The 24995-nt window shown below is 30.5% G+C and overlaps 2 protein-coding genes across 2 annotated transcripts in view; one reads left to right on the top strand and one right to left on the bottom strand.

Annotated features, from left to right (window-relative positions):
* LOC126734913 (protein madd-4) overlaps window positions 1-24995 on the top strand; it is a 531919-nt gene that overhangs the window by 380220 nt on the left and 126704 nt on the right. The window contains exon 7 of the mRNA XM_050438751.1: window positions 23655-23909. Coding sequence (XP_050294708.1) covers window positions 23655-23909 — 255 coding nt within the window. The remainder of the gene's footprint in view (window positions 1-23654; window positions 23910-24995) is intronic.
* LOC126734898 (uncharacterized) lies at window positions 5924-9994 on the bottom strand. Its single transcript, XM_050438730.1, has 2 exons — window positions 9854-9994; window positions 5924-6667 (listed from the first exon to the last, which is right to left on the bottom strand). Exons 1-2 carry the CDS (start codon window positions 9869-9871, stop codon window positions 5990-5992), a joined length of 696 nt encoding a protein of 231 aa, XP_050294687.1. The 5' UTR covers window positions 9872-9994; the 3' UTR covers window positions 5924-5989.

The following is a 24995-nucleotide window of genomic DNA, read 5'->3' as shown; positions in this document are numbered from 1 at the left end:
ATTAAATGTTGCAACAACTACTATATTTAATATAATTAAAAAATTTGGTGAAACTGCCAGGATTGGTGTTCGCGGCAAAAGTTCAGGACGTCCAAAAGTTGTTTCTCAAAGAAATGTAAGGAACTTGATTAAAATTTGTAAGTCGGGAAGAAGAAATACTCTACGAGAAGTAACTGCAAGGTGGAATAGAGAAAGTGGGATAAATGTTTCCAGAGAATGCTGCCGCACATATATCCACAAGAGCGGTCTTAGTTTTTATAAGGTATGTTTAATAGGGTGTTCTGTGCCATATTATTTTCATTTTTCTCATTTTTTCGCCTAGGCCAAAGAAAAATCATTGTTAACGGAGACTCAAAAAAGAAATCGTTACATTTGGGCACAAATCACAACTCTCATGAACCAAAGAAAATTGGAGAAAAGTTATTTATAGCGACGAAAGCAAATTTGATGCCTGTGTCGGAGATTATCGAAAGCGTGTGATTCGGGACAAAACGGAAGCATTCCATAAGGATTGTCTTAAAAGGACTGTAAAGTTTCCATAGGGCATCATGGTGTGGGGTTGTATGTCAGCTAAAGGGTTGGGAACGTTACACTTAATTGATGGCATAGTAAATGCAGAAAAATATCAAGACATTCTCGAACATTCGCTTTTACCAAGTGCAGCAAATTTATATCCATCTGAAGATTTTATCTTTCAACAGGACGGTGCCTCATGTCATACTGCTAAATCTACCAAAAAATTAATGGGGGATCATAATATTAAAGTTTTGTCACACCCCTCTAGCAGCCCGGATCTCGCTCCAATCGAAACACTTTGGCACAAAATAAAGCAACGCCTAAGAAATAGTCCGCAGCGTACTTTGCCACAACTACGTGCTAAACTACAGAAAATATGGGATAGTTTCACCCCTGAATTTTGTGAAGGTCTAGTTGGTACAATGCCTCATAGAGTTCAGGCTGTTATTCAAGCTAAGGGCGACGTTACGCCTTACTAATTTGTATTTTCCTTTTTTAAAACTCACTTGTTCCAATATTTAGTTGTCAGCATTTTTCAATTATTTACCAAGTAATTAAATACTAAATAACTTAAAGTATATAAATAAATTATAAAAACATTATAAGAAAGCTTGTTCATTTCATATTAATGATTAAAAAAAAAATTAATAAAATTTTTTCGCTAAATGGGAATTTTATTTGAAAATAACTGCTTGTTCCAACATATAGTTAGTTGTTAGGGCTCGTATAACTCACTAAAAATTGAATTCTTCGACTTCTTCGTTTTTCGTATAGTTTTTCAGAAATAATGTTTAAAAACCCAATACCTGTATTACCCTGCTACATGAAAACAAATCCAAAATATTACGGAAAGATGTAGTTTGTAATATTCAACCAAGCCTAGAATAAGAGTCAATAAAAAAAGCATTAAGCGGAAAAAAATAAAGTGAGGAAACAATAACAAAATTAATGAAACGCATTAAGAAGCACAACAGTTTTAAGGAAACCTGTAATAAATCTAAAAATTACACTTGTAAATCAACGTATTTTATTTAGTTGTTGTTAAATTGACATAAACTAACATTTTGACATTTTTTGTAGTAATACTAATTTTTTTACAATCATCATAAAGTGGTAACTAGAGTGAGAGTTTTTAGAAAACAACTGATATAGAAAGAAGTATATATAAACACAAGTCTATAAAAGCGTTGCTTTACGCGGTTTATTTTTATATTTATTAAAGTTTCTTAAATTATGCCTTCTAATGTTTTAATTTTTTAATGTTTTTTACCTTATTTTTCTTATCGTTATAGTTCTTTATAAATATATTTCTCAACTTAAAAATACAAAAATGTAGAAATTAATTAACTTTTAAATAAAACGAGTGTCATCCATCTTTTAAGTAAAAGTTTACAATGATTTTCCTTGCATAGTTTTTAATCATTTTATGGTAATCCAGCCATATATGTATATCAAAAAGCATAATTCAAAAACGTTCCTTTACAAGGATTACATTTTACTTTAATTCATATTTATTAACAATTTCGTAAACGGTGTTAGGTTTTTTAATGCGCTTCTTTCCTTTAATGTTTCTTTACTTAATTTTTCCTTATAATGCATGTGCAACAATCAAAGTTTTTTTTAGGATAGGTACCTTAACATTTAGACAGGCATATAAGGGAGATAAAAACGAAACTCTATCGTAATTTTAAACATTTTAATAAAAATGATTTTTATAAGGACCTGAATTAAATTTGTTTGGGATAATGTGTACTATATCATTAATCTAGACGAAAAAATTCAGTATCTTACTAGTAATATTTGCTCATTATTTGATAGACATGCACCCTTTACGACGTCAAAAAAGTCTAGCCTTGTACCCCGTGGATAACTGCAAATATGCAGCTTTTTATAAAAGATATAAGGCATTGTCAAGTTTTAAAAAATCTTAAAATTTGACGGATTGGGAATATTATAGACAGATGCGTAATCTTGTGGTGGGAATGATTAGGCGAGAAAAAAGAAATTATCTGCAATTTCATCAGAAGATCATAATTCTTTAAATCTCCGAAATCCTAACAAAATTAATGACTATTTTGCTTCAATTTATAGCCCGTTAGGTAGTTGCCTCGAAGAAGTTGCTAATTTTCAGAACAAACAGTTTAAGCATGATCTAAATTTTTCATTTCGATTAGCCAAAGTTGAGGAAAAAAATCAAATGCACACAGTTGTGATTCAATATCAGCGTTAATGTTGCAACACTGTATTCCAAAGCTATCTCCATATATTACGCATATTATAAACTGTTGCCTAGAAGCTGGATATTTCCCGGATATGTAGAAAATTTCTCTCTTAACACCTTTTGCTAAAATTAATAATCCAACTAATTTCAGCGACCTTAGACCAATTTCAATTATCCCGGTGATCGCTAAAGTTTTGGAAAAGTTTATACAGCCGCAAATTTATGACATTTTGTCGCCTCCAATAATATTATTCTGCATAAGCAATCTGGGTTTAGAAAACAACATAGCACGACATCTGTCTTACTAAACGTTACCCAAGAGATAATTTCTGCAATGGTTAAAGGTGACTCCACAGCACTTAAAATGCTTGATTTTTCCAAAGCATTTGACACCTTGGATTATCATTTGCTTTTGGCAAAATTGGCTTATTATGGCTTTGATAATGTTTCTCAAATGTTTTTTAAATCCTACTTATCCAACAGAAGGCAAATGGTGGTCTTGGAAGATCAAAATCTGGTCTTTTTCAAATATCAAATATATAACATCTGGAGTACCTCAGGGATCTGTTTTGGGACCTCTCTTACTTCTGATGTTTGTTTAAAGTTGTAAAATACTGGCAGATCCATGGGTTCGCGGATGATATGCAAATTTATCATTCTTTTAAAGCTGAATTTGTATTGGAGGCATCAAATAAAATAAACGACGATCTTTCTAGAATTTCCTTCTTTTCCTCTCAAAATAATTTAAAACTCAATGCTTCAAAGTGTTGTGTTATGTACTTTACTTCTAAGAACAAAAAAAGATTTGCATTGGAGGGTTTAAAGCTTTTTGTGGGAAGTAATCAGCTAAGTAGGGACAAATGTGCGAAAAATCTTGGATTGCTTTTGGATGATGAATTGCGCTTTAAGTTACACGTTTCTAATGTTATTAAAAAGTCATACTATTCTTTAAAGCCATTGTATGCAAACAGAAATATAATTAATTTTAAGGTAAGGAAAAAACTGTGTGAGTCTTTAGTATTACCTATTATGAGTTACTGCAATATTGTTTATTTTCCATGTTTAGACAAAATCACTGCGTACCGATTGCAAAAGCTGCAAAATCAATGCTGCAGATTTATTTATGGACTGAGAAAGTATGATAGAGTCTCTGCAAGGCTGTGTGAACTTGGTTGGCTGCGCGTGGGGAATCTATTCTCTTTGCAAATGGCGGTTTTTGTGCATAGACTGCTAGCGTCGTCTACTCCTCCCTACCTCCGCAAAAAACTTACTTTTCGGAAAAATTTACATGAAGCAAATCTGAGATTTATAATAAATAAGTTGTCAATTCCTAGATATCAAACAGCCTTCTTTCGTCGTAGTTTTCTGTATAATGCTGTGGCAATTTATAATCACCTTGTTCCGAATTCTATAAAAGAAATGTCAGTAGCGGGTTCCAAGAAAAAACTAAAGCTGCATTTTTTAACAAAACAGAATAGCTAAATTGTCAGTAGGTATTTCTTATTTTATAATTTTTTGATTTTTATGGACCAATGGGTGTATATCTATTTATTTTTATATTAATATTATTGTTACCATTACAAATGTTAATTTTTTTTTCTGTTGTGCTATCTGAAATAATTTTGCTTACATTTTTAAAATAGGTTAAGTAGATTAGCCTTTGGCTAGACTTCGCCTATGTACACTATTAAAAAGTACAAATAAAGCCAATATTTATTTATAAGGTATTAAGGATAGGAAATTAAAATTATTTTCTCCTTAGGTCATTTAACCAGTTTTTCTATACAATTATTTGTGGTATTTAACATGCATTGAATCAATCAAATAAAATATTAAGGAATAATTAGTAATATTCAACAGAACCTAAAATAACAGTCAAAGAAAAATCTGCGAAACAAAAATAAAGTGAAGAAAAAATAAAAAAAATTAAAGAAGTAAGCACCGTAAAATAACGAATTTTAGCATGACATAATATTTTTCTTATTAAAATTGATTTTTTTTTAATTATCATCAGTTTAAGATTTTGTCAGTTAAAACTCATTGTTGCGTTGATTCTAACAAAGTAATTAATGGAGAAATAAATATAGTACAAAACGGTGGTAATCATTTTAGATTATTTAGTCATGTGTACTAAAGATAATTCATGTAGTTCTAAAGGATTTATTTAAATAATGATTTAATTTAGATCAAAGACTAATTTTAAATAGAAGATTTATAGAAATTATTTAAATAATGTTAAGATATTTCAATTTTAAGTAGGACCTTCGACTAAAAAACAATAGGTAGAATGGGTATTCTATAATTTTTTTTCTTAGCAAATGGTAATAGTTCAATAATGATAATATTTTATTATTGTAAAGCAAATAAAGGATTTTTTATTAAATTAAAATTTTTACTTCCAGAGAGGTTGATTTTTTTTTTATTCATGTCTTGGAAATAAAAAAAATTCTTATCAGTAGTAATTTAACAACTGCACCAAAAGACACGAAGAAGTTATTTCTTCTCCTTATCATTTTAACTTTATTTATTAAATCGTTGCTTTACGTAGATTATTTTTGTATTTATTAAAGCTTTTCTTAAAGCTGTTATGCTTTCTAATGCGTTTCTTTTAATGTTTTTATTGTTATTTCACTTTATTTTAATTGTTCCTACAATTATTATTTTGACTGTTTTTTTTGCAACTCAAATCCTATATAGACAAAAATTTCAAATTTATCCCACTTGCCATGTGTATCAAAAATCATTCACGTAGTTCAAAAAAAAATCCCGAAAGCCAATACAGAAATTATTTAAATAATTTTGAAATATTTCAATTTGTCCTCAGCATCTGCCAATGGTTGTATAATATTTTTTATTATGTTAGTAATTTTTAGCAGGATAGATAAAAAAAAATAAATAGATTTTTACTGGTTTTGGCTTAATAAAACTTTTAAGAAATCACTGCTGAGATAAATTTTTTACTATTGTCCATACAAGCGCTGCTCTACGAGGGTTATTTTGAAATTTATTAAATATTTCCTCAACACTTTTATGCTTTCAAATGCGTTTCTTTAATTTTTCATTCTTTCTTCACTTTATTTTCATGTCTTTACTGTTTTTTCTTTGGATGTTAACTTAGTGCCTATAAACGCAAACTAAGTTCACTCTCAAGAGTGTCTTTAGGTACTCCAAATAAAACAAGTATCATTCATCATTTAAATAAAAATGTATTTACAGCCTTTACAATTTAAACAAAAAATCCTAACTAACAAATTAATGATGATATTCGGGTTTGTAAGAACCATCATCGTACAATTTTTCAGTCAAATCACGTACGTAAGCACCCTCCAATCCGGAACCGGCTGGGGTCAATCCATAGGGAGAGTCGGCCAACTCGATAGCCCTCACTTCCGGTTGGTAAGCACCCTCCAATCCAGATCCGGCCGGGGTCAATCCATAAGGAGAATTAGCCAGTTTAACAGCCCTCACTTCCGGTTGGTAAGCACCTTCCAATCCAGATCCGGCTACGGTTAATCCGTAGGGAGAGTTAGCCAATTCTACGGCCCTCAATTCGGGTTTGTAGCTGCCGTCATCATACAGTTTCTCGTTGATGTCCGGTACGTAAGCGCCTTCCAATCCAGAACCGGCTGGGGTCAATCCATAGGGAGAATTGGCCAGTTTAACGGCCCTTACTTCTGGTTGGTAAGCGCCTTCCAATCCAGAACCCGCGGGGGTCAATCCATAGGGAGAGTTAGCCAATGGAATAGCCCTCAGTTCTGGCTTGTATGAACCGTCGTCGTAGAGTTTTTCAGAGTGATCGTGCACGTATTGCCCTTCTGGTGCTAGCACTGCTGACTTTACGATGGTCGCGTGGGGGGCAGCTATGTAGCTGACCGCCGGGCTGATGATGCCAGCGCTGCACATGGCGATAGCGCCGAGGATGACAACTCCCTAGAAGGGAATTTTTAATGCTTGATTAATAATGTTTCTTTGGTTCAAGATGTTATTTCAAAGCTTTACAGGACTATTTTCATAATAGATGAAGAATGTTAGAATCGTGTTTTAAATTGGAAAGGGAAATAGCAGAAGGAGAAGAAGATAGAAAGGAGGGAGGAGCAGAAGAAGAAGGATGTAAAGAAGAAGAATTCAAGGAAGAAATATGAAAATTCAAGACAGATTTGTGAATATAATACATGAGTGTTTGATGAGGCAATTTTGCTTATCATCATTAGGACGCAACATCAGAATATTTATTTTATTAACGGAGATCTTAAGGACGTAACTTGGGAACCATTTTCTACAATAATTTTGCACAGTTATTCAGAATGCCTTTGATAGAAAAAAAGGTAATTTCTTACTCAATAGCTTAATACTAAAGCGTTTTTTGTACCTAAAAAATTCACTGAATTAGAGGCAATTTTGTCAATCAAGGTCCATGCGCTACCAAATTTGAAGTTTTTGAAACACATTATTGAGCCTCAGGATTTTTATTCATCCAAGACATTTTTGGGCATAACTTGAGAGCCACTTGAGATATTTTTAATTTTTTTGAACAGTAATATAGAAAAGTGTCTGAGGATGAATTCAAGGGTAAAAAATTTGATTCTGTGTTAAGTATTCGAGTAGTTAGAGCAGTGTTACCTACGTTCAAAATGTGAGGATAAATTAAATGTTTTTGTTTTAAATTACAAATTCTCATGAAAACAGATTCAGATTATTAAAGAAACATTGGTTGTAATATTAAACAGGCCTTAAAATAACTATAAAAAAAAATTAAAGAAGACTAAAAATAAAGTGAAGAAACAATAAAAAAGTTAAAGAAACGCTTTAAGAAGCGTGACAGCTTCAAGAAAAATTTTAATAAATATGAAAACAATCCTCGTAAAGCGACGCAATTTCTTTATTTGTTGCCAAATTACCCTGAAATAATATGTTGATAACCTCGTTATTAAAATTGAAATTTTTTCCTTATAAAATAAAATTAATAATTCATACTTAATTCAGTATAAAATGGTAACTTTAATGGGATTTCTGAGTTCCCGTGGGAAATAGTAGAAGAACCAGAAGACGATGAAGATAGATGTGTCCTATTTTAATGAGTTTGTTTTAAATTTAAGAGAGATACAGCAAAAGAAGAAGAAGAAAATAAAGAAAGAGTAGAACAAGGACGAAGAAGAGAAGAAAAAGTAAAAAAAGTCAAAGAAGTGAGATAAGAATTTAAGAAAGATGTAATTAGATGATTTTATGATCAGCAAAAAAAATTTTATTTAATAACAGCGATTTTTGAACATTACTCGGAATTCGCTTCAGATATCTTCAATTTCTTTTTACAGTAATATGAAAAAGTTTCTAAAGTTGGATTTGAGTGTAAAAACTTGATTCTGTGTTAAGGATTCGAGTAGTTAGAGTAGTGTTTTCTCAGTCATTTTTTCAAGGTTCAAGATATGGGGATAGATTAAAAGGTTTCTTAAAAATTACAAAATAACTTAAGTACAGATCCAGACTATTGAGGAAAAATTAGTTGTAATATTCAACAAACCTTAGACTAACCATTAAAAACAAATTTGAAAGAAGACAAAAATAAAGTGCAGGAATAATAAAAAAGTTAAAGAAACGCTTTAAGAAGCATGACAGCTCTAAGGGAAGCTTTAATAAATATGATGATAATTCTCGTAAAGCGACGCACTTTATTTATTTATTGCTGAATTAGCATAAAATAAAATGTTGACATCTGGATTATTAAAATTTCGAGTTTCTCCTAATCATTTTCAGTATAAGGTAGTAACTACGGTAAAATGTATGATTTCCCTGAAGAGTTCCTGAAGGTGAACTTAAGGGTAAAAACGTGATTCTGGGATAAGGATTTAAAGCACTTTATAAATAAAATTTATTTTAATAAGAGATTAAGAATGTTAATATCTTGTTGCAAATACGAGAAAAAATGGCAGAAGAACAAGAATTAGAAAAAGAAAATAAAAAATAGAGAAGGAGTAGAAGAAGAAGGGTAGAGAAGAAAAGATGATGAAGAAGAAACTTAAAAAGAAGAAGACTGAGAGGAAAAAAAAAACAAAATAAAAAGCACAACTCAAATAAGCGAGAGATTGTTGATAGTACACGGTATAATATTATTCATAAAATATAATAGTTTTTAAAACACATTTTTAGACATAACTTGAGACATTTTTAGGCGTAACTTGAGAATCACTTTAAATATCTTTAAATTTGTTTACACTAATATGAAAAAGTTGAAGGATGAATTTGGGCCTCAAAACGTCATTCTGGGTTAACGATTTGAATATTTAGAGCTTAAGTATTTTTTTAACGTTCAAAAAATAAGGATAAATAAAAGTTACAAATTCTCTTGAGTACAAATTCAGACTATTAAGAAAAAATTTAGTTGAATTATTCAACAGGGCTTAGAATAACATTTAAAAAAAAAGTTGAAAGTGAGGAAAAAATAAAGTGGAAAAATAATAATAAAATTAAAGAAACGCTTTAAGAAGCATGACACTTTTGAGGAAAGCGTTAATAAATATGAAAATAACTTCCGTAAAGCGACGCACTTTATTTTATTTATTTGCTAAATTAGCCTAAAATAAAATGTTGAGGATTTCTATTTAAAAATAATTCAAAAATGTACTTAAAAATAAGACATTCCTTATATCTGTATTACTTAAGGCTCCTTGATGCCAATCCCACATTTAATCAGAAATAACAAAATAAATCTTACACATAGAAAAAAACCGTATAAGTAGCATTCTTGACCATTACAGGATATGAAACAAAAGAAAATATAGTTCAAGTGGGTGCCACACCTTCTTAGTAGGCAGTACCATATTTTTTTTCACTACACATGAATGAGTAAAGCATATGGACTGTATAAAAGTATGTATATAGGAAAAAGTAAAATCTGTATTGTAGTGACGAATTTATAATGAGTTGCTTATTTTATTGAGTATAACGTCACATAGCAAAAATCATGATAATTGACAAAATATGATTTTTGCTATGAAGTAACGAAAATATTATTTAAAAAAATCTTCAGTGCCTAGATGGAAAATCTGAAGAGGATCAGTTCAAACAAAAACAAATTGTATAATAATGAATGATTAGAAAGAGAACAATAGATTTACTTACACTGACGAATGCGTTCATTTTGTACGTAAGACCTTGTTGCTGTTTCAAACAAACCCGAACAAGTGATACCAAAATTAGTCACTTTTAGCAATTTATACGGTATTCGCAACCTTGTCTTTGGCGACCGACCACGCCCGAATTTAATTTAAAAAAAAAAACATTTTAACCGATTCAGACGAGTTGCTAATTTTTGGCTTCTTTTTGCTTTTGGTTTTCGAGGGGCGAGATTTGCAAGGTTGGTGGTGTTTTAGGTGAATGTTGATTTTCGGTATTAAGGAAGGTCCAAGTTTATTAAATTTTTAAGTTTCTAAGAAGGTCTAATTTATAAATTGAGGAGAGAGTTGATAAAGAATTTAGAGATATTTACTACAAAAGACGTGCCATTAGTGAACTTATTAAAGTAAATTATAGTGTACGTAAAATGTTTGATATTTTAGGCCTGGTAGACAATATTTTGGTACTTATTAATTAATTAACATAAAAATTATTCCTAACTAAACAATTAATTTATCTGATTTTCCTTGAGTTGCATATATTTAATAATGTAAAAGTGATTATTTTAATGTAGGTATGATGTTATTTGCATTTTTCTTAAGCTAAGTAATATGATATTTATTACTTATATATAAAAAACAAAATAAAAATTAATGTTCATAGATTCATAATTTTTTTGAATAACATTCCTTCGTAATTATTATTATGATTACACGTTTATTCCTTATTTTATTAACACTACAAAAAAAATAAACGCAATTTTATTTTATGGATTTATCTGAGTTTTGCTTGATTTACTTGAACTTAAGGTCGATTTTAAAAGTGATTGTCAGGTGTTGCTTAAATCCAAGTTCACTATTTGATTTACCTGGAAATAAAATAGGAATCCATGATTAACTTATTTTTGTTGAAAAGTGGATTTATCTGGTTTTGCTTAATTATTCCTCAAGTTAAGACAAAATTCGGTTCCATTTTTTTTCTCAAAATTTTGTTGATTTCTTGAAAAGTGCTGAAATTGGTGTCGAATTATTTTTAATGCAGAAGCTCTCTAAAAATTTTAACCATTTTGAAAATTGCAAAATTTGGTTTAATTTTTTTTCCAAAATTCTGAAAATGTTTTTGAAAAACGTTAAAATAGGTATATGATTAATTTTAATGGAGAAACTTTATACAAATTTTCAAATTTTTAAAGTGTCTAATTTTTGACTTATTAACGGTCCAAAAAAAAAGTATCGGGCCAAACAAAATTCGGTTTTATTTTTTTTTTTCAAAATTTTGTAATTTTTTTTGAAAAAATGCTGAAATAGGTGTCTAATAAACTTTTATGGAGTAGTTCTATACAAATTGCCAATTTCTAAAATATACAGGGTGTTTGGCGGAGGGTTAGCCAAACTTGGTGGGCATATAGATAGGCTCCGATATAAAGATATTTTCTTAATAAACTTGTGTTCTAAAAGTCTCGGGTTTTTTTATATCATTGATTTTGTGTTATTTTCAGGACTTTCAAAAAATTATGCCTTTTGACATCTTTAAATTTTTTCAGCATATTTTTCTGGTTTTTCTACATTTGTATTTAGTCTGTAATGTATCCTGAATCTAAAAAAACCAATATCAAGTACAAATAATACCGAAATAATTCGTTTTGAGCTCAAAAAGTTAATACAAGTTGCAAAAAAAGTTATGAAAAGTAACTTTAACTTGACGCAAAAAAAAAACTAAAATCTATCAAGATGTTCAGGTAGTTTTAAAAACATCTCCAGTTAATACTCTTTTTAATGATATACGATGTGTAACACAAAGCCGACTAACCTGCCAAAATTCATGACTTTAAAGGACAATAAAGTAAAGAAAAATATTTTTTTTTAATTTTATGTATTTATTTCAAAATTACAAATTTTTTTTAAAACTGCGCTTCTCTGGCTCTAATACATGCCGTACGTCGCCGTCGCATTTCCACTGTCTTAAGACGAAGCCGCATCTCTTTTTTGATAGTTTGAAAAGCGGCATCGATTCTTTGAATGGTCAAATGAGGAGATCGTGGAACATGCTATGGGATTGTTGTTATGTGCTACATATTGTTGTTATCATTTGACATTTGTCGTGTAACTTTTTAGCTTTCTTACGTACCCAAGTCGTTAATTTAGTATTGTATCGTTTCTGTAGTTGTTATTGTTATTGTTAATACTTTTAAATTAAATATTTTTATATTATTTTTGTGACTTTTCTTATTTTCGTATCATTATCGCCACAATGGCTGCATACACTACCGAAGAATACGCCGATATTGTCTTTGCTTATGGAAGAGCCAATGGTCAAAATACGCGAGAAGCACAACACTTTTGCTAACACTTTTCATCGATTAAGGGAAACAGGCAATATAAATTTTCAAGAACCGAGGATGAATCGGAGGCAGTATGATGTTGCTGTAGATGAAAACGTAATTCGCGCATTCAATGACGATCCCACCACTAGTCCAAGGAAAGTAGCTACAGATCTGAACATTTCTACATGGAAAGCATGGTCAGTTGTCAAGGCAGAAGGAAGGCATCCTTTCCATTACACCCCAGTGCAAGGGTGCAAGGTAATTTCATATTACATCAACAACTTAAATCCGTAATTTTTACTGGCATCGTAATACTCAAGCCGACTATGAGCGACGGGTATAATTTTGCCGCTTTTTGCTTCACGCAGACGTTGAAAATGGACACTTTTTAAAAAGCATCTTATGGGCATATAAATCAACATTTACACGTGCGGGGATATTTAACCAACATAATTTACATTATTGGGGAAACAAAAACGTAAAACCGCATTTGACCAGAGCCAAGTCTTTCCAAACAAGATTCAGTATTAATGTTTGGGCAGGTGTGATTGGGAGACACCTCATCGGTCCACACTACTTGCCGAGAAACCTCAACGGGGACAATTACTAACATTTTTTACAAAATGATCTCCCACAATTATTGGCTGATATACCCATATTTAATGAAGACGGGCCGTCATTTTGGAATCGTCTTCCAGAATGACGGGTGTCCTGCACAGTATTGGGTCGCCGTTAGAGAATTCCTGGACAATACTTTTCCCAATTCGTGGATCGGAAGAGCAGGTTCCATCGCATGGCCTCCACGGTCCCCTGATTCAACCCCTCTTGATTTTTACGTATGGGGACGTGCGAAAGAACTCATGTACGAGGTGGAAATTGACAATCTAGACCACTTAATTCAAAGAATCAATGCCGCTTTTCTAACCGTCAGAAAAGAGATGCGACTTCGCCTTACGACAGTAGAAATGCGACGGCGATGTAGGGCATGTATAAGAGTCAGGGGAGCGCAGTTTCAACAAAATTTGTAATTTTAAAAGAAATACATAATATTTAAAAAATATTTTTTTTTTTACTTTATTTTCCTTTAAAGTCATGAATTGTGGCAAGTTAGTCGGCTTTGTGTTACGCATCGTATATCATTGAAAAGAGTATTAACTGCAGATGTTTTTAAAACTACCTGAACATCTTGATAGATTTTAGTTTTTTTTTTTTTTGCGTCAAGTTACTTTTCATAACTTTTTTTGCTACTTGTATTAACTTTTTGAGCTCAAAATGAATTATTTCGATATTATTTATACTTGATATTGGTTTTTTTAGATTCAGGATACATTACAGACTAAATACAAATGTAAAAAAACAAGAAAAATATGCTGAAAAAATTTAAAGATGTCAAAAGGCGTAATTTTTTGAAAGTCCTGAAAATAACACAAAATCAATGATATAAAAAAACCCGAGACTTTTAGAACACAAGTTTATTAAGAAAATATCTTCTATCGGAGCCTATCTATATGCCCACCAAGTTTGGCTAACCCTCCGCCAAACACCCTGTATAGTTTATGGATTATAGATGATTGAAAAAAAAAATCCAAAATTCGGTTTTATTGTTTTGTCAAAATTCTATTGATTTTCTTGAAAAATGCTGAAATAGGTGTCCAATTAATTTTAATATAGAAGTTGCACACAAATTTTCAAATTTCAAAAAGGGCTAATTTTTGAGTTATTAGCCATCCAAAAAAATCCAAGTTTTTGAGTTATATATAAACGGCCCAAGAAAAACTCCAAAATTTGGTTTAATTTTCTAAAAAAAAGTCTGTAAATTTGTGTGAAAAACGCTAAAATACGTGTCTAATTAATTGTAATGCAGAAGCTCTATACAAATTTTCAAATTTCTAAAATGTCTACTTTTTGAGTTAAAGACAGTCCAAAAGAAAAGTCCAAAATTCTCTTTAATTTTTTTTTCAAAATTCTATTGATTTTTTTAACATTAATTTCAAATTTTTTAAATGTCTAGTTTTTGAGTTATAAGCGGTCCAAAAAAAAATATCTCAAATTCTGTTCCATTTTTTTCCAAAATTCTGGTTTTTTTGAAAAGTTCTGAAGTAAATGTCCAATCAATTTTAATGAAGAAACACTATACAAATTTTTCAATTTCTAAAATTTCTAGTATTTAAGTTATAGATGGTTTAAAAGTCTTATAGGCTTTTAAAGAAGTTATTGAATTTTGATGTATAACTGGGTAAATTGATTGATTGATCGATTCTTTTATTTTCGGGTTTTTAATTAAGCTTTTCATAGTAAAAAAATACCCTAATAAAGGCATTTTTATATACTTATTCATCCTATAACCCATCTATTAACTTCAAAAGCAAATTAAAAACATATTAGTATTTTTTTGTGTTCCATTATTATAACAGTGATTAATTCAATTTTTGCCGATAAAGGGGAATATTTTATGTGTATTTTTACTTTATTAAAGGGGACATATAAAGCTCTAAGTATTTTTTTTATTAATTCTTTATTTCTATTGTAAAAATGTTTTTAAAGCCATTTTTAATATGAAGTGTGTCACTTAAGAAATTGGTGTAATGTGTAAATGTTATAGCCCTAAAAGATTATAAATTTTTCATAATTTTATAATATTAAGATTCAAGAGTTAATTTTATAACGTCGTTATTAAAAACATAAAATAATAAAACTTACACGGTAGTATAGAGGAGAAAAAGGGCTATATAAAACATGTAAACAAAAAAAAATTAAAAATTAATTTTTCCACCCTCACTAATCTTTTTAAACTCTATTTCTGCTAAACTACTTGTCTGGGAAAAAAGTGGCATGAAACTTTTTAGTTTGCTTTTTAGAGCTTTTATTAGATCTATTAAAAATATTACAAAATTTAAAAAAATTGAAATTTCAATTTAAGTTCTAAAATGTAGAAGACTCATAATCTCAAGACTCACAAGACTAATGATCAATTAAAGCAAACGCGCGAAACCTTGCATTTCTTAAACTCCTTGTATAGCAATAATAATTGCCTAGAACTAGGTCAAAATCTTTAGAAAAAGGTATAGGGAAGAAATTATATCTGCAAAAAGGGTGGCAAACTTTCAATATATACTACAGGCTGATAATAGAACGAAAGCTGCTTGGCAGATTGTAAATAGCCAAAGAAAGAAGGTGAACAGTGAGCAGACCGCGGGTCTTACTGCATCCGAGTTCAATACATTTTTTCCAGGTATAGCTGAGGAAACTCTCAAGAAGATTCCACTGGCCACGGTCACTGCTTAACATTTATGGATCAGGCCTGCCTGTCGGGTGTCCCTGTAGGGGGTTTTTCTTTTAGTGAAGTGACGTTAGAGATGCTATAAGTAATTTAAAAAATAAGCATTCTAGAGACATATATGGAATGAATGTCCCTCTTCTTAAACAATTAAAAGAGCATTTAATAATATATTCTTTAACAAAGCTTTTATATTTATGTATAAGGGAAGGCATCTACCCAAGCGGCTTTAAAATTCAAAATATCATACCAATTTTTCAAAAAGATGATTTAAATAATTACCGTCCAGTATCTTTGATTCCAATAATATCGATAGTTTTTGAGCTACTTTAAAAAATCAACTCTATATCTATTTTGAACAAAATGAAATCCTCAAAAACTTTCAGTATGGGTTTAGGAAAAAACAATCGACCGTTAAAGCTATACTGGATCTTCTGGAGTATGTGGTTGAGGGCTTTGAAATGGGGCAATTTTCTGTGACCTTTCAAAGGCCTTCGACTGCATATCCCATAGGATCCTTCTGAGCAAGCTTAAACTTTATGGTCTGATCCCGCCCAGTTTATCACTTCTTGAAACTTATCTTGTTGGACGTGTACAGAAAACCTGTTCGGCTGGAGCTTTATTAGAAGAATGCAAAATAACTCATGGTGTGCCACAGGGTTCCAATTTGGGGCCACTCCTCTTTATTATTTATGTCAATGATATCGACAGGTCAATTGAGTCTAGGCTGCTGCTGTTTGCTGACGACGCTACTGCTTTTTGCAGAAGTACTAGTTTGCAAGAACTGGAGCTGAAGTCAGATTTGGGCAAGTGGTTCAGTGCAAATAGACTTAGCCTAAATGTCAACAAAACGGAGGAAGTCCTATTCTCTTTGAGAAATACAGAGGGTACCAATGTTGAGAGTTCGGATGGCATGAGATTCTTGGGTGTTCACTTAGATCCTACTATGATATTTGATAAGCATGTGGAGTTCATTGCAAATAAATTGGCAAAACAAATATTTCTTTTAAAACGCTTAAAAGGCACAGTAAATAAGGATGTTTTGTTAATGGTTTACCATGCGCTAATACAGTCCACCTGCAATTATGGTCTCTTGGCTTGGGGTCATGCACCTCAAGCTAGGAGAATCTTTGGTCGAGGGTTTGGGTTGTCGAGGGTCTGGGTTTCAGGGACGATGTGAGAGACTCTTTTAAAAAACTTAAATTTCTTACACTTCCATCACGGTATATCTTTGAATGTCTAATATATACAAAAAATAATTTACATAAATGTACCCAGAAATCAGAAATTCATACTCACAGCACTCGAAAAGTAGATTTTCTATAAATGCACTTTCTAAGACTCTATAAATCTCGTATCTGAACTACTTATTATGCCCCAAGCTTTTTTAATAAACTTCCTAATAATATTAAAGCTCAAAATGAAAAACTTTTTGCTGCCTCAGTAAAAAAAATTACTTGCTTATAGAGCCTTTTATAGCTTTGATGAGTATCTACAAGCTCAACTGTGAAAATTAGTGATAATGAAACATAAATAGGTTTTAGGAAATTTAAATTGATATTGGGGTCTCCAAAATTTTAACTGTTTGTAAATTGTGATTATTTTATTTTGTATTTGTGAAATTGTATCTTGGGTGTTATTTCTTTAATATTTTAGATAAGGATTTTAATTTGCAATGTAAAACTTTAATAATTTGTAAGTGAAATAAATTTTTATTATGTATTTATCTACTTGGGACGATTGTAAGAAATGTTTTTTTTTCATAAGCATGAATAAATTTTACTTTACTCTTATTATTTGCAAGTATCTTATTTATATTTCTGTATATAAATCTGTTAATATTTTTGGACGTAATTATTTAATATATAAGTCCATGACAGTAACGTATGTATATGTCTGTACCTAAAGGACCGACGTTCTCATTCTTTTAAGTGTAAATTCAAATCAAATTTAATAAATAACTTATAAACTCACTACAACTTAAACAACTCTTATATAAAATACAGTCAACCGAATTACTATAATAGTAAACGTAAATAAATGCATGAATGAACCTCGATCATCATCAATGAACGAACCATCCTGACCTATTGAAGAGAAGATGAGATCATCCGCTGATCCGAGTTGTGTTTTTCATTTATTCTATGTAAAGCAGAAATAAGTTTTTATTTACAGTTTTGACTGTTTGTGCTTGAGAATCTTCAGGGCCACCCAAGGATTTCAATTCACATAAAATTAACACGAAAAAACTGGTCTACATTTAATCGTTATCACGGTGTTATTTATTGAACCGGTAGAGCCACTTTAACTAGTTTAAAATAAAAGGTCACGGTTTTTGATATATACATATATACAGTACGTTTTTTTTAATCTGGTACATAGGTATTTACATGGTAAAGTTTTAAGTGCATGTTAAGTTTATTTTTACTAAGCCTATGCAGACCAAAATTCACATAGGTAAAGTTTAGGTCTCTAAAAACATAACAAGATTTACTTTCTTCTTAAAAACTTGCTAGATTTTCAGAAAAATCAAATTTAACCTTAGAAAACAAACACTTTTTCATAGCCTATTCAAATCAATATACAGATTTAATACCAGCTATTTCAGGTCAAAAAGGTAACTTAAATGATGTCAAAAACGAAATTTATTTAACAAAATAAGCATTTAATTTTAGTAAAAATAAATCCATATAAAAAAAAATTAAGAAATTAAATTAATAATTTGTATTTTAATACCTTTAAAGCACAGCTACTTCAGGAACAAATTACATCACATTCTTTTAAGAACCGTAAATTTGACGAAGGGTTTTTGTTTACTCTTAAAAGAAATCTTTCTACTACTTATTGATAATCTTTCTACTACATACTTTCTAATTGATTTGCGTAGAACTGAGCGATCTGGATATAAAAGCCAGTTAATTCATTTGCCATTTTCTCGTATGAGACTGATACAATCGTAGAAACAAGAGTCATTTTTTAATAAACAATTTTAAAAAATTGAGCTTTTATTCGTTGTAATGTCAAAACATTTGACAACTAATGAATGTCTGTAGCCGGTGGTCATGTATTGTACGGGATATTTCAAGAGTCGATTTTTAAATTAATTTTTAAAATAAATTTAAGCATTTTTATTCTTTTAAGAGCTGGGAGTAGTATACTGCTAAGAGCCCAAACTTGGATTGTGTCAATTTTTATAACTACAGTAGAAATGTGCCTAACATGCACTTGACATTTTAACATGTAAAATCCTATGTACCGCATTAAAAAACGCACTATATAGTGTCTCCAGAGCATTAATTAACTAACATTTTCTCACATAACCCCTGACTGGTTTTACTCTGATTATTATTATGTATTTACATGAAAAAAAAATGACACAGCAGAAAACCGCACCGCTACTGCATTACATTAAAAAAATAAATAAAATTGCACCTATTGATTGCGCGAATTATACCACCGAGAGACATTTTTCCACTTCAAAGCGTAAATAAATTATTCATAAGGCGTGTTGCAGTATATATATTTTGTTCAAGCAAAAGAGTTTTCAGGTTAAGACGGGAATATTGAAACAACCCAAACATACATCACTTCAACGCCATTTAACATTTTATTTCATTATCATATTATATCGCTCCTAATAATCTAAATAACCTTGGTGTGAAGTTCTAACAACAAATAGCTGGTCCGGCCAAAGAGTAACTGGTGATGATTTTTCCCACAGGACCACCACCCACCACGATTTCTTTCGAATATGGTAAACCTAAAAATTCACTTGACTTCCTTAAATTGCAATAAAAAATTTATCAAAACTTACTGGAAGCCACTATGCCTGCAGCGGCAGCACTTCCATCTGTAATAACAGTACCGCCTGGTGCAGAAAAGTCTACTGCAGCCCCATTGGGACCGTAGACCGTAGTCCTACTACCTGGACCCTGTAGAATTTTAACTCTAGAGGGGGATGTTATCGTGACCAAGACACAGGCCACGATTAGGATGGAAATCTGAAAGCAATATTGAATTTTTTGCTATAAATAAATTAAGGCCTTACCCTAGACGTCATGTTAATTGTTATAAATAAATAAATATTACGACAGTGTGCCGAGTGCTACTAAGATTTTCTCGCCTATTTTCTTGGGCCTTATATATTACATTGTTATGTACAACCTTGCATATGCCGAGCCTCTACTGTTATTTAACTTATATAGTTGTGAAATGGTTGCATTAATTGATTTTATTTTAGAAAATAAGAGTTTAGTGTAAATATACTTATTAAGAACTTGTTGCATAAAGAAAAACATTTTGAGGAGGTCATCAAATTAATGGCGAGATAACATTGAAGATACAAAGATAATCATCTACTTAATTAGCAACACTAGCACAAGTTAATTAGGCAAATCGTGTTATGGTTTCCTCTTTATTTAATTATGTAAATAAAACGCCTAATATAATCCTTAATTTCTGGTTATTCCGAATCGTTTTCAACCTTCTCGCAGAAGCAAAACACGGTAATTAAATTATATTTTTCTTCCGTCCATGCAGTTTGTTCGATTTGATTAAAAATAAACGTATGCAGACACCGGATCTTACTACGGTATATTAATGTAGGAACGCCCAGTCTTCGGGCAATGTCGCACATAGTCGGTGTCCTTGTGATCGCTCTGTATTGGTTTAAAAAATATATATATTAATTATATATACAGGGTGAAGGGAATTTATTCGTGCAAAATCAATGGGAACAATACCATTTTTTTTTCTAATAATAGTGAATAAATAGCGACATGACGTCCTAGTGAAGAAAAATTAGAAAAATTGTTTTGGGTTCTCTGGTCTATAACTCATATTCTAATGGTCCGATTTACATAATTTCTACTTAAAATTAATTATGAATTCTTTCCTAATATTACTGTAAAATTTCATTAATACTCCTGTAATAACGAATTTTTTATTCAAATTTTTGTAGGTGATGTTCCAGTAAAATAGAAGTAAAAAAATTGATTTGAGTTCTCTGACCTATAACTCGCGTTCAAATACTTCAATTTACATGATCTTTACTTAAAATTCATTTTGGGTCTCTCCTTAACGTTATCTTGAATTTTCATAAAAATCCCTGTAATAAGGAGTTTTTTATTCAAATTATTGGAGGTAACGCCCCAGTAAAATAAAAGTAGAAAACATTTTTTGGTTTCTCTGGTCCATAACTCATATTCTAATGATCCGATTTAAGTAATTTCTACACGAAATTAATTACGGATTCTTTCTTACTATTACTGTAAAATTTCATTAACACTCCTGTAACAACGAATTTTTTATTCAAATTTTTGTAGGTGATGTTCCAGTAAAATAGAACTAAAAAAATTGTTTTAGATTCTCTGACCTATAATTCGCGTTCTAATATTTTAATTTAGATAATTTTTACTTTAAATTAATTTTGGGTCTCTCCTTAACATTATTTTGAATTTTCATAAAAATCCCTGTAATAGGGAGTATTTTATTCAAATTATTAGAGATAACGTCCCAGTAAAATAAAAGTAGAAAAAATGTTTTGGGTTCTCTGGTCTATAATTCAAATTCTAATAATCCGATTTACATAATTTTTACAATAAATTAATGACGGATTCTTTCTTAATATTGCTGTAAAATTTCATTAAAGTTCGTGTAATACCGAATTTTTTATTCAAATTTTTGTAGGTGATGTTTCAGTAAAATAGAAGTAAAAAAATTGTTTTGGGTTCTCTGACCTATAACTCGCGTTCTAATACTTCAATTTACATGATTTTTACTTGAAATTCATTTTGTGTCTCTCCTTAACGTTATTCTGAATTTTCATAAAAATCCCTGCAATAGGAAGTTTTTTATTCAAATTATTAGAGGTAACGTCCCAGTAAAATAAAAGTAGAAAATTTTTTTTGGGTTCTCTGGTCTATAACTCATACTCTAATGGCCCGATTACCATATATTTTACACTAGATTAATTATGAATTCTTTTTTAATATTATTGTGAAATTTCATTAAAATTCGTGTAATACCGAATTTTCTATTTAAATTTTTGTAGGTGATGTTCCAGTAAAAAAGAAGTAAAAAAATTGTTTTGGGTTCTCTGACCTACAACTCGCGTCCTAATACTTTAATTTACATGATCTTTCCTTAAGATTCATTTTGGATCTCTCCTTAACGTTATTCTGAATTTTCATAAAAATCCCTGTAATAGGAAGTTTTTTATTCAAATAATTAGAGATAACGTCCCAGTAAAATAAAAGTAGAAATAATGTTTTGGGTTCTCTGGCATATAACTCATATTCTAATGGTCCGATTAATATGATTTTTACTCGAAATTAATTATGGATTCTTTCCTAATATTACTGTAAAATTTCATTAATAGTCCTGTAACAACGAATTTTTTATTTAAATTTTTGTAGGTGGCGTCCTAGTAAAGAAAAATTAGAAAAATTGTTTTGGTTTCTCTGATCTATAACTCATAGGCTAATGCTCTGACCTTAATGATTTTTATTTCAAATTAATTCTGAGACACCTTTTAATATTTTAATGAATTTTCACTTAAATCCATGTAATAATAAATTTTTTATTTAAATTTTTGCAGGTGACGTTCTAGTAAAGTAAAACTAAAAAATTTTTTTTGGGTTATTCTGGCCTACAATGCGTATTTTAATGCTCTGTTTCAATAATTTTAATTTTAATTTGATTCTGAGACTTCTTTTAAAATCTTTATGAGATTTCCTTCAAATCTTTGTAATATCGAAATTTTTATTTAAATTTTTGTTGATAACGTACTAGAAAAATTGTTTTGAGTTCTCTGGCCTATAACTCGTATTCTCATACTCCGATTTCAACAATTTTTTTTCTAAATTAATACTGGGACTCCCTTTAATATCTTTATGAAATTTCATTTTAATCCCTGTAATAAGAAATTTTTTATTGACATTTTTGTAGGTGACATTCTATTGATAAAAAAAAAATTTTTTAGCATAGAACTCGTTCATCTCACTTAGTACGTAGGTTTAAACTCCACAAGTTCTGCCCATAGATTGACGACGTTATATTCTTCCTTAAAACTCTTCCATCCTGTTTCTTTAAGAAGATCAACATTTATGGAATCGATAGAATTTTAGCATAGGCATAAAGGATAACAATGTGAGCTGGATGTAAAGACCACATTCTGACATTCTGCCATCCAATTCGGCCCTTCTTTCTCAAGGGTAAATATTTTCTTAATCAAATTTGCTTGGGTGCCGAGTTCAATGGCAGAATGCTCGATGATCGTCTACACGTCTTACGCAAATATAAGAAAAGAGATAGAAAAGATTTTTTTATTTAAAGGTTGATAAAATAATCTATAATAACTAGAAAGTGATGTAAATGTAATCATTCAATAGATTTACTATTTATTAAAAAATAGTGATAATTAAAAGTGGAATTTTGTGGGTGAATTTTTTATGGTTCAAGAAAACTATTTGTTTTTTGCCGACGTTTTAAATTTTAATAAATTCATCTTCAGGGTTCTACAAAAGATAGAAAGAAATGATGTTTAAATTTCTATGTCATTTTTTCTAATACACTCGCAAAATACCACTTGACTTGATAAATTTTGACGATAGTAATAATGTTGACATTTTCAGGCGAACCTATATCCCTAAAAATAATTCTTATAAACATGAAACATATGCTCAACTTAATTAAATTACCCATTTTTTATTTACTTGAAATTTAAGTCCGATATCTCGGCATTTTATTGTTAAATATCCGCGATATCAAGACACAGCAGGTACACCAGTAAATCGCTTTAGTTACAAAGCCAGTCCAATTAACCGTGAACTTGAAAATTGCAACCCAACCGAGTCAGTCGATTAAGTAGTGAAAGTTTTGCCCCCACATTCGTTATTTCAAGAGCAAGGCTCGCGGTGTGGGCAAACTGCATGATGGGATAGCGTAAAAAATTATAATATTGTCGATTTATTTACTAAATAATTTAAAAATAAATAAAAGACTTTTAAAAAGGGACTTCATTTTCCTCCATTAACCTTCCGCCATAACATTTAAAGGTAAAATATATTAATCAGACTCTCAGGACCTAATGGCCTATTTACGATTTTGAAATGAGGGCAATGTATAGGGCATAGGGTTTTAAATTTTAGTTTAGTTATTAATTTTAAGGTTTTACAATGTAACTAAAAAAAACTGTTTTTTTCCAGCCATGTCCGGACTCCCCACCGGAATTCCGGGCCGAACAATGCGCCTCATTCGACGATTTACCCTTCGAGGGTGGCATGTACCGGTGGCAACCCTTCTACGACGACGACGAGCCTTGTGCCCTCACGTGCAAAGGGAAACTGAAGGGAGCATCCGATGACGCTCTCCTGGTGGTTGCTCGACTCCAGGAAAAAGTCCATGACGGTACCAGGTGTAGACCGGGAAGTCTGGATATGTGTATCGATGGGAGATGTGAGGTAAATATTGTGTAGGCTCATTGATTTAGTGTAGAGTTATTCATTTTTTAAATTTCTTCATCTTTAGAGGATCTCAATATTCGATTACTCTCTGAATGTGGGTGATCAACTTGAATATTGAAGTTGTACCTCAGAAACCGTTACACAAATTTATGTTTTATTTATTGTGCACCTAGAAAACCAAATATCTGCATGGGCTCCTGATTGTTGTTACAAATAAATAAATAAATAAAATATATGTTAATCATTACAAAAAAAAAGAACCACAAAAACAAAATATACAAATAAATATCCACATCATTCTATCCTTAGCCCTAATTAATTTCCACAAAAATCTAGCCTACCTGAAGTGTTCTTTAAGTTTTGTGTTATTTTCGAAAAAAAAAATTAACGTCTAATATATTTGAAGCTATAGGCTGGATTTAGATGGACCATATATATCATTGGTTGATAATACTCTTCTGAATAATTTGTTCTTTATTTCATAAAAATATTCCTAGTAGCTTTTTAGATTTTCCTACCAAATCACTTACACCTTGAAGATTGGAAGCCCTTCCATAAAAAGTTTAATAACTTTAAAACTATATGCTAGATTGAGATGAATTCTGAACATTATTTATAGAACCTAATTTTTTGAATATTCTGCATTTTAATTCATAAAAAAAAATTTTTTCAGTTTAGTTTCCATTGCCAGTTTAGTTCAATTCATATAGAACATTGAACAAAAATTTGAATAAAAAATTAGCTATTACAGGGATTTTAATGATATTTCACACATATTTTAATAGAAATCTCGCAATAAATATAAAATAAAATTCATTAAAATCGGAGTACTAGAATACGAGTTATGGGCCAGGGAACCTAGAACAATTTTTCTACTTTAATTTTTCTAGGACGTCACCTACAAAAATTTAAATAAAAAATTACATCTTATTGAAATTTCATATGGATATTAAAAAGAGATCCGGAATTATTCTTAAGTAGAAATCATGTAAATCGGATCATCAGAACACGATTATAGGCCAGAAAACCCAAAACAATTTTTTTGCTTTTATTTTACTAAGACGTGGCCTACAAAAGTTTGAA

The sequence above is a fragment of the Anthonomus grandis genome, chromosome 4 (assembly GCF_022605725.1).
Source record: "Anthonomus grandis grandis chromosome 4, icAntGran1.3, whole genome shotgun sequence".
Classification (NCBI taxonomy): Eukaryota; Metazoa; Arthropoda; class Insecta; order Coleoptera; family Curculionidae; genus Anthonomus; species Anthonomus grandis.
Note: the sequence above shows the minus strand (reverse complement) of the source record. Positions and strands in the feature narration are given on the sequence as shown.